This window comes from Cotesia typhae, unplaced genomic scaffold, assembly GCF_013202065.1.
Source record: "Cotesia typhae breed Kobodo isofemale line unplaced genomic scaffold, CoteBio_Ctyphae scaffold_152, whole genome shotgun sequence".
NCBI lineage: Eukaryota > Metazoa > Arthropoda > Insecta > Hymenoptera > Braconidae > Cotesia > Cotesia typhae.
The window spans coordinates 7483210-7494655 of NW_027423776.1; the positions used below are offsets into that span (position 1 = coordinate 7483210).

The following is an 11446-nucleotide window of genomic DNA, read 5'->3' on the forward strand; positions in this document are numbered from 1 at the left end:
CAAGTGAAATTTTTTCGTTTAAGAATTTTTTAACTCAAACCAAGAAAATGAAATTCTATAAAATTATTTACTTGATTCAAGTAAATTTTTTTTTCTGTTTTTTCAAAAGAAAAAATGGGATTATAATCACATTAAATTATTTGACTAGTCAAAAATGTTTTAATTTTCCATCAAATCAATTTTTATAGTCTATTTAAATATATAATGAATCTTGTTTGTAAAACTATGCTTATTTTTTTTTACGTCATCAAAGAAAGTAATTACAATTTTATTAACCCATCGTCATATGAATTTACGATAAGTAATTTTATTAAAAAAGGTCATAACTTCTCAGATTATCTTAAACTACAATCTTCGTAGTGAGAAATCATAAAATTGGATTTATTTTTATTAATAATGCGCTTTATATTCATACACATTGCTTAAGATCCATTCAATGAAGCAGAACGGAGGATAAAAAAAAACGATTTAAGAAATTTTATCAATTTATTCTGTCATTTTTAATCTGGGGAGAATAATGCTGGTTTTAATTTAAAGATCGAATTATTAGTTTGACTATTAAACAATCAAAGTCGAACTTCTAAGCTAGAAAATTGAAGCGGTCAGTTCACAAGTTGCATTGAAAGGATCAATACAATTCAATATTAAAAATTACTGATTTCATGAAAATACAAACACCTTTACAAGCGGATAATTTTTATGTAAATAGAAGACTGATGCAGAAGAAAATTATTTTTGGTCTTTTATTTTTGAATTATGTGGGGACAAAAGCCAGTGAATTGGAAAAATATTTTCCTGCATATGGAGTATCATCTTATGCAGATATTTTAACACCCTCAGCATGTAAGAGTGAATTGGAACAATTTAAAAAAGCAATAGATAATAAAATTCCATGGAGTTTAAAAGGTAATAATAAAATTTATTTAAACTCTGGCTTGGAAATATTTTTTAATAAATTATTTAAATATAAAATTTTGAATTATAAACTTCTTTTTAAAGTTTTGGATTCAAGCGGTAAGCCAAAATCTGGATTCATTTATGGCAACAATTTTTGGCTGGGATCAAAAAGCCAGTGTCTCGATTTGGAAAATACCAAACCCCTGGAATTAGACCCGAAGTTTTTGAAAAGTGTTTTAAAACACCGCAATATCAATGAAGAGTTTCCGCCATTTCATTTAAACTACTTCATAGCGCATTTTTATCACAATTGTACACATCAGTATCAATGTCGCCTAAGAAATGAAGTAAGTACTTCTCATCTGCGTGACGATGGTTTCTATTTTAAAATGCATAATTTGTTAAGGATCTGATATCATTAGGACTTTGCCTGCCGGACTCGTGTTCAACTGACCAATTATCTAAAATTTTGGAAAAAATTTTCGAAGCCAAAATTTTGGCCGTCGGGAATTTATATTCTGCTGATTACCATCTTCATAGTGTACGAGGAAGCAGAAATGATTATCAATGGCTTCTTGAGTGGAAAATTATCACCACTTGGTACTTATTTATAGATTTATTTTCAAACTCACTTTCTTCGATGATTATTGCGGTTAGTTTAGGACTTTATTGTTATTTTTTAGCATTGTCCTGATAGCCATGATATTTTTGGCAATCGTTGGTACATTGTATGACTGCATCGTCCACCAAAAACGGCTGGAATTGATTAGAAATTCTAAAAAGATCGCCAATAATACAGGTAAATCCTAGAAAAAGTTCTTTTTTTTTTTTTTTTTTTTTTTTTTTCAAGACAATGCTGTCTACTATTTTTTTCTTTTCTGTATACGGAAAGAACAAGATGACACTGGATATCATCCCAGATTGTACTGGGTAAAAAAAACTTTCAGATAGTAGCTAGTATAATCCAGATATCATTGAGTATAATCTGGGATGATATCCAGTGTCATCTTGTTCTTTCCGTGTAAAATATGTCCCATTGCAGATGTAAATTCAGCAAGTATCTTGCAACCAAATTTTCTTGGACAAATCTTGCTTTGCTTTTCTGTATACACAAATACCAAAAAAATTTTTTATTCAAAAGAAAGTATAAAAAATGTAATACCATCACTTTTTGGACTTCGTTCTCTTGAAATGATTTATGTCTGTCTGCTCCATACCCTCATATACGCGCCTGATTTTTTGGACAATCGAGTAACAATGCTGAGATTAACAGAAGGATTTGTAAATCAAATTTTTGCCAACGGACATATTTCCGTCGACACGTTTTTCTGCTTAAGCGGATTTTCGATTAGCTGGGCATTTTTTGGCAAGAAAATGAATGTTTACTCTAGAGTAAAATCATTCCGGGATTTTCCGTGGCGCAAATTTTTTGATCTCACTCTTAAGAGAATTATCAGGTAACTGTATACATACTGCATTTGCAATTGGATAAATTATTTAAAACTATCATTTTAAGAATGGCTCCAGTATACTTCATGGTAATCGGTATAACTGGAATGATTTTTGGATGGTTCAATTCAAATTCTTCATTCGTTGTAGCTGAAGATCCGTATCATAACTGTAATAATTACTGGTGGAGAAACGCGCTTTTTATTAACAATTTATATCCTTGGAATGAATTGGTAATTTTTTTAATGTCAAATTTTCTGAATCAATTTAAAAGTTCAATTAATGATTGATTTTTAATTACAGTGCATGACCTGGAGCTGGTATGTACCATGTGATATACAATTCTTTATCATCGGAACATTCCTATTACTTTTATCTGAGATGTAAGATCCAAACTCATTAATTAGCTTCGACTTGATTCGCTTTTTCTAACAAGAATAATTTTCAGACACTTTTATGCATCAGTACTCCTGTTGATGGCTCTTCTAGTGATTTCAGTCATCGTTAATGGGTTAATTTCTTACGGATATGGATACACAGCCACGTAAATTCTTTTTAAATTAAGAAAAATTTGAAAACTGAGCAAAAAAAAAATAAAATTAAAAATTTAATGGTCTATAGGATGGAACAAATATTTTTACAACCGGAGATACTATATTCATCACCTTGGATGAGAATAGGTCCGTATCTCGTTGGAATGATCGCTGGGTACATTTTGAGAAATCTCAATGGAAAATTGGATCTCAGTGCAGTAAGAGCTCTTTATGCAAAACACTTTTTGATAAATTATTAAAGCAAAATAATTATCAAGGCAAAACAAAAAAATCTTCAATCCCCAAAAAAAAATTGTGAGTAATATAATTCATCTTTATTCCAGAAAATTTTGTGTTTACTTTGGATTGTGGGAAGTTCGTGCAATATTTCTGTTCTTTTTGGACTGTATCAAAGGAACTTTTCACCTATGAGCGCTGCGATTTACGTAGCTTTTGGTAGGATTGTATGGGCCGTAGGAATAGCTTGGATTGTGATTGCTTGTCATACTAACAACGCTGGTAATTTTTTCTGTTAATCAGAGAAAATGTATAATAATTAAGAAAAACAGTATTTTTATCATACACTATACTGTTGAACTTCTTCACTTTCTTCTTTGATTTTCTTAGAAGAATATTAGAAAAATATTTAGAAAAACACCAATTATCTTGGTTCAAAAAAAATTTTGACGATGATGATTTTTACCTCTCTATCATATTGATAATAATTTATACCAATAATATTTTTAGGATTCATCAACAAAATTCTGTCGCTACAAATCTGGAATTCTTTGTGTAACCTTACATACTCTGCTTATTTATTGAATCCACTGGTGACACTTTCAGTTGCTATGACGTCAGAATCCTCTATACACCTCAACAATTTCCAATGTGTAAGTAACTCTTAATCCATTATCTTTAATCACAAGATATAATAAAAAATTTTTTTTGTTTCAGTTTATATACTTTTTAGGATTAACAGCCTTCACAATTTTCAGTGCATTCATCGCAACTATTTTGATTGAAACTCCGTGCAATTTACTATTTCAATTACTTAGCAAGTTGCGCAAAAAAGAAGATTAACAATAACAGGTAGATTCAGCGGCTGAAGCTTCTTTAAATTAGTATTTTAAAAATATTAAGTAGAAAATAATATAATTAACATGACTTGAGTCAAAAAAATTAACTTCGATGAGCTTACTCGTTAGATTAATGACAAATAAATTAATTAAAAATTTTATTTATTTTGCTCCAATTATTTAGTAAGCCCTGCGAAAAATTAGTCTAATTTTAAAGTTGGAAATATTAAAATTTGCAAAATAAGAAAACAATTTTTTTATTGTATGTAGTTATATTATTAAATCTAATTATAGCAAAAGTAACTTACTAATCAATTGATGATGCACTTTGTACATTAAAGTACTTAATATTCTCTGACGATTTTCTCGATTAGTCTATTAAAAATACATATTCTTTGATGATACAAAAAAATGATGATAAAAACTCGATAAATAATTCAATAATTTATCTTATACTTACTTACTAATTAATCAATGGTAATTAATGTAAATCGATAAAAATTTAACCATTTGAAGAAAATGACACTTATAATGAAATAAACTATGAATATTGTACTAACATTCTTGTCATTAACTTTAACCAGAAACAAGTTATAAATATGTATTTTGCAACAAAAAAGATTTTACTTAGCTTATTAAAATATTTTGTTGTACGCGATAATTTGTAACTTTATTGCTCAATTATCTCTGAGTCTCTTCATTGAAAGGATGTAAAAGTATTTTACTTTAATTTTACGTAATACTAAAAATTAACAATAATTACACCAAAAAAAAAAATGACGTTACCAAAAAATGTCAAAAATTTATGTTTATTATTTTATGGACTTTTACTGTGTATTTTCGTGAAAGCACAAAGCAACAATTTAGAAAAATATTTGCCCGCATATGCAGTGACATTTTATGCGGATATTTTAAAAAATTCATCGTGTAAAAGTGATTTGGAATTGCTTCGAATTGGCGTTGATAAAAAAATTTTATGGAGCTTGAAAGGTAAGTTCAATTTTATAAATTTAAAAAAATCAAAATTGCTAAAGGTCAAAGTTTTTTAACAGTTTTGGATGCGAGTGGTGAACCTAGACCAGGATTTTTTTACGGCAACAATTTTTGGCCAGGAATCAAAAGTCAGTGTCTTGATTTGAGAAATACTGATCCCCTGGAAATAGATCCTGAGTTTTTGAAAAATATATCAAAGTACCGTAACATCGAAGAAGAATTTCCGCCATTTGATCTCAACTACTTTGTTGTATTTTTCTTGCACAATAGTACGCAACAGTACCAATTTCACTTTAAATATGATGTAAGAATACTTTCCGGAAAGTTTGAACCGTGAAAAAAATTTCCGATCATACCATATCGGATATTTCTTCAATCGTTCAAAAACCATTTAAGTACACGTGATAATACCTTTGATTTGTTTAGGATTTATTGTCTCTAGGACTTTGTCTTCCAGCTTCATGTTCGCCGAAAGAATTGAACGGTATTTTTGAAAAAATATTTGAATCCAGAACTCTTACAATTGGAAGCTTACATTCAACTGACTATCGGCTTTACGAGATTCGGGATGGCAAAGATGACCACCAATGGCTTCTTGATTGGAAAATTATCACCACTGGGTAACTATTCACCAACCAAAAGCTCAATCAAAGCAATTGTCCAATTAACAGACGAATTGATTTCAGCATTGTTCTGATCTTGTCCATACTTTTGGCGGTGATCGGTACAGTATATGATTGCATTATTCACCAAAAACGTCTAGGTTCAACAGAAAGCTCGAAGGATGTCGTTGACAACACAAGTGAATAAACAAAAATCTCATTCTAAACAAAACCTGCAGTTTCATTTATTTTAAGCACCAAAATGTCCACAGTTTTACGTTGATTTTCCAGGTCCAGCTCCAGAAGCTAGACAGCCAGGTACTTTGGAACGATTCCTGCTCTGCTTTTCTGTCTTCATCAACACCAAATCGATTTTCAATACAGATTCAAGCAAAGATTCCGTGACTGCAATCGTTGGTCTTCGCTTGCTTGGCATGATATGGATTTTTTTTATCCACACAGTTTTTTATACGAATGACGGGCTTGATAATCGACTAACAGTATGGAAATTATCCGCAGAGTTAGCAAGCCAAATTTTAACCAACGGAAGCTTGGCAGTAGACACGTTCTTCTGTATCAGCGGATTTTTGATCAGTTGGTCATTTTTCGGTAAACGAATCGGCCAAGAACCAAAACCAGTTCGTCGTTTTCCGTGGCTTGGGTATCTTAGTCTTGTTTTCAATAGAGTACTAAGGTAATATTAAGGTGCAACCACTTCAAACTTAGTCTTCAATATTGTCCATTACATTTGCTTTCAGGCTCGGTCCAGTGTACTTCGTAATAATTGGAGTAGCTCAAATCATTTTTGGGATGATCAACAAAACTTCAGCTTTTATTGCTGCGGAAGATCCTTACTATTACTGCGGCAATTACTGGTGGAGAAATGTGCTTTTTATCAATAACTTATTCGTTTGGGATGAATTAGTAATTATTTTGATTCATTACAATAACTTACAATAACTAATCGATCATTAACAATTAATCCTAATTGTTGAATTTTAGTGTCTGTCTTGGAGTTGGTACATAGCAAACGACATGCAATTCTACATGATCGGGACATTTTTATTGCTGCTATCTGACGTGTAAGACAAAAAAAAAAGAAACTGCGCTGTCCAAAGAATCCAGACGTAATCTCTTTATTAAATAAAAATCTTTACCCGACGATTCTTGATGCTTGACCTTGAACCCCATCTCTCAGTTTAAATTGAATGTCTTCTTTTGAATTAGAAACAGAGCGCTGAAGTCTATTTTGAGAACGATACAAAAAAGTGGTAGAGAGGGGGGTCATGCATGCATTAATACGACTAAACCGTTACACTCTGATCCTCATGAAGGACTGTGATTGATTTTACCCCCTCACAACTCTCACCGAGACTCCTAAAGATCCCAAAACAAAGAGTCAATAGCTTATGGATTTTCTTCTGGATTTTTTGGATACTTTTGAGAACTTGCTTCATAAAATAATCTAGTGCATATCTGCAGGTACTTTTACACCTCTGCGGCTTTACTATTAGTTCTGCTAACAGTTCCAGCCATCATTAATGGATTTACTTCCTATGCCTATGAATATATCAATACGTAAGTATTTAAAATTTTTTTCCATAATTGCCAATTTGTCGGTGAAAAAAAAAATTTTTTTTTTCACAATAGAATTGACCAAATGTGGAGCATAATGAATGTTGTATACACACCACCGTGGATACGAATAGGACCATATTTGATAGGAATGATAACAGGATATATTTTGAGACGGATGAAGGGTAAATTAAACGTCAGTCGGGTGAGTGTTTAATTTCTAAATTTTTACAAATTATCTAATTGCTAAAAAAAATTCTACGGTTTTTAAATAAGAATAAGTCTTTTCCAGAAAACTTTGTGCTTACTTTGGATTGCTGGAAGCTTGTGTAGCATTGTGATACTTTTTGGACTCTATAGAAAAAATTTCTCGTTAGTTAGTGCTGCGTTTTATGTGGCTGTAAGCAAAATTGTTTGGGGTATTGGCATTTCCTGGATCATTGTTGCCTGTCATACCAACAACGCTGGTAATAATAATCTTATTATTTTTAAAAAGCAAGTCTGTATGAGAAGTAACGAATTATGAATCATGGCTAATATATGTCTTAAATGTTTAGGATTTATCGGAAAAATTCTTTCGCTGAAACTCTGGATTCCTCTGAGCAGAATGACATACTGTGCATATTTAATTAATCCGCTAATTACTATTACGATTGCTATGATATCAGAAACTACTACACACCTTGATGTAATTCCATCGGTAAGTATCGGTTATATTAATCATTTGTATTCCAAATTTCAATTTTTATCTTCTATTTTAGGTGGTACAATTTCTGGGTTTGACAGTTTTTACTTTTTTGTGCGCATACTTCATGTCAGTAATTTTGGAAATTCCATACTTGCTTTTAGCCCAAGTGCTTTTTAAACCAAAAAAACGAAATAAAAATTAATTCGTTCCTTCTGCATAAGAATTTTTAAACAAATATTTAAAAATTTGAAAAAAAAAATAATATTGGATTAAAAAATTTAAACCATAATCCAAGATTCGATCTTCAGTTTTAAAAAATTAACAATCGAATTAAAAATAGTATTTTTTAATAAGAATTTTGTTCAATATAATTATTAAATTTTAGTATAAAAAAAATTCAAAAAATAAAAAAAGCGGGAAGACACAGAAAAAAAAAATTACTTGAATCAAGTAAATAATTTTGAAAGATTTTATCTTCTTGATTTGATTAAAAAAATTCTTAAACTAAAAAATTTTTCTTGGTTTAATTAAATTTTACTTTATTCAAGAATTTTCCGTCTTGATCCAAGACAATGAAATTCTTCAAAATTATTTTCTAGGTTTAAGAATTTTATTACCCGCGGGTACCTTATTTATTCAACAATTTTCCATTTTCCACCATAATCTAGCTCTTAAAAAATTATCAAATTTTCTGGCGTCTCAATTATTTGGGTTAGCGTATTTGGATTAGTAAAAGTCCGTGGCTTATTTCTGAAGTGGTTGGAACAGTAAATAAATAAACTAAATGAAAATTCTTATTATATTATATTATATTGTATATAAGCATACAATAATCCACATAATACAAGCATATGAGTATGTGTGTAACGAATGAAGCAAAGCAATTGCAGACACAGTCGTAAGTTGACAATGGGTGTCAATGATTTGACCAGTGGGATGCAGTATTGACGAGCGCTTGGTCAGCAGATGGACAAACTGACCATAGCATTGAGGGTGAAAGATAATAGCCAGAGCAGTCCGATTCGTGGGTGATGGCTATTGTTAGGAGTATATGGCTCGCATCCGATCTAACGATAATTCCTGAAATAACAGAAGGATATTTCAAAATATAAATTAACTATTTATCTTCATTTCTCTCGTTATTCCCCTTTATACTTTATATTTATGTTATTAATTATAATTGCAATTATAAATACGGTTATTTATTATTCACATTCCGTCTTTTTTCAATCACCAGACACTGATAAATATATATATTTACACATACTCGAATCGTGAATATCATTATTTGATTATTACTCCATTTGAATAATCATGAATGTGACAGTAATCATGTTAATGCAGCACTCAGAGGCGCTGTTGGCTATCATCATTGTGATTATTATCACGCAAAAAGTTTAATAACACATTGCATGCCGTTTTTTTTTTTTCAATCATGATCTGAATGCAATGAAGATCTGTCAAAGTGACCTTGAGCGTAAACGCATACATTAAACCGGTATTGAATACGAAACCAGTATAATAGAATTGGTTTTTGTCTCAATGAATAAAAAATCCGATTACTTGGTCTTATAAAAAGCAGTTTACTTCTTCACTTTGAGTTTATTAGTCGACAAGCTTCTGATGCATTAGTTTCTTATCTATCGTATGTTTATATTTTTGATATTTAAAAATTTTTTTTTTTTTTGATCAACAAAAATATCAATATTATATACTGGATAATTTTTTAGTAATTATTTTAAAGTCAAAATTATAAAATAATACAAAATTATATTGCAAAAAACTTACGGAATTTTATTTATCTTTAAAAAATTTTTTCCCAACTTTAAAACACGCTATTAACGAAGTGATGAAGTTTGTTCATAGAATAAATAAATTCTTAATTATTTACAGCGTATGTAAACTAGAAGCTTGATACCGTGCCGTGCAATTAAAATGCACTAGAACAGCACTTTAGATTCATGATAATTAAATTCATAACTTACGATAATATTCAGTTTAATTGCAATTAACAGAAAAATCTAATAATCTTTTTAATTAAAAATCCTTAATGGGATTTACGATAATTAATTGAAATATTAAAATTTATGCAACAAAAAATTGATTGAATAAATTTAACAGAAAAAGTAAAAATTCAATTTAAAAAGCTAATAAAATAATTGAATAGCCCTCAGCAAGAGATTTAGTCATAAGATACGTGTGTTTTGGCGTGTCGCGTGTGGAAAATTACCTTGAAATTACGTGTGTCATTCAATGAGAATGCGTGGCTAAGCGAGACGATAATCAAAAAAGATAGAGCAAGATAACTAAAAATAAAAAAAAAATAATCCAGGGGTAAAAGAGGGGCAAGGAAGCTCTTTGGAGCGTTGAAGATTGCTCTTGTGAACAAAATGCTCGGTTCTAATCTGACAGCTGAATCATAGTCGTCACGCGCAATACCACACTTTCAACATTACACCAGTATGTTGATTATTATTTATTTATTTATTTTTTTCCCTCGTTTTCATATTTTGTTTTTATAATTCCAATTCATTTTTTATCTTCGTTCTTTTTATTTTCATTAGGTTCTACCGGCGTGAGCTTCCTGCTTTTATATAAGTTTCGCGAACACGATAACAATCTTCTCCTCACCTTCACTCACAAGTCCTCTTTTACTATATTATATACTACATACTACATACTACACATACTATCTATCTAAGGCTGTACGTCTTCTGCTCATGCAAAATTGCCTCGAGCCACGTGTGAAACGTACCAACCATTATATTATTATAATACACTTATATTACAACTCCAATAGTTTACAATGTACTCACTCGCCAGGAACGACCACTCTACTTTTATTTTATATTTTATTGTTTATAATTTATTCACCTTCCCCATATATATTTACTATTTTAAACAAAATAATTTTTATTGAAATATATTTTATGTGCCTGACAAATTATTCGACTTTATATTTTTTTGAAATGTCGAGAGTAGAGCACTATGAGGCGTGCAATTAATTAATGACACCGGAAAATATCATAAGTGTAAAAAAAATTTTAAACGTACACATAAATTGAAAGTTTCTTGATCAAATGAATTGACGGTGGTCTCTTCTAAACATAGCCATTCGCAATCCTTTGTAAAGCGAATTTTTCTTTTGTTGTAATCTGTATGGCCAGCGCTATACATCCATGCCAGAAACCAAGATTACACTTTGTTATACAAGTCCAGCGGAACATCAGAGTAAGTATACATATAAGAGAAGGTATCGACATTGATGAGCACTCAGCCAGGAATCAACTTGTACTTGAATGTGACGGGAAATAAAAAAGAATGTAAATAAAAACAACGAGAAAAACATAGCTTGCAATGGGTACTCGCACACTATATTCCACGTGTTCTTTGTTTGGATCATGTTGTTCAGAATCCAGCATAGAGTTTACAGTGTATCTGTATAGTTTTATTTTTTATTGTTTGTGTATAGTCGTAGCGTGTTTTTCAGAGTAGAGCTATTTTAACGTCGGTGGATATTTGAGATAGCTGTTTGGTTGTGTATCCTCGATAGTCGTGTGCTGAGGCCCATCGCCGTGACTCCGGTGATGCTGATCCGATAAACGGATAGATATCCTTTGCTTACACCATTTA

At 30.7% G+C, this 11446-nt stretch overlaps 1 protein-coding gene across 1 annotated transcript; it reads left to right on the plus strand.

The window, feature by feature from the left end:
• Positions 1-563: 563 nt before the first annotated feature.
• LOC141536367 (uncharacterized) lies at positions 564-9445 on the plus strand. The gene is made up of 24 exons (XM_074256844.1): positions 564-906; positions 1000-1244; positions 1304-1497; positions 1581-1696; positions 1940-2354; positions 2414-2579; positions 2650-2729; positions 2795-2890; positions 2968-3097; positions 3224-3398; positions 3627-3769; positions 3834-3956; positions 4705-4945; positions 5008-5252; positions 5375-5568; positions 5635-5750; positions 5842-6244; positions 6309-6474; positions 6553-6632; positions 7033-7128; positions 7201-7330; positions 7418-7592; positions 7683-7825; positions 7887-9445. The coding sequence occupies exons 1-24, from the start codon at positions 663-665 to the stop codon at positions 8013-8015; spliced, it is 4245 nt and encodes a 1414-aa protein (XP_074112945.1). The 5' UTR covers positions 564-662; the 3' UTR covers positions 8016-9445.
• The last annotated feature ends 2001 nt before the right edge of the window (positions 9446-11446 follow it).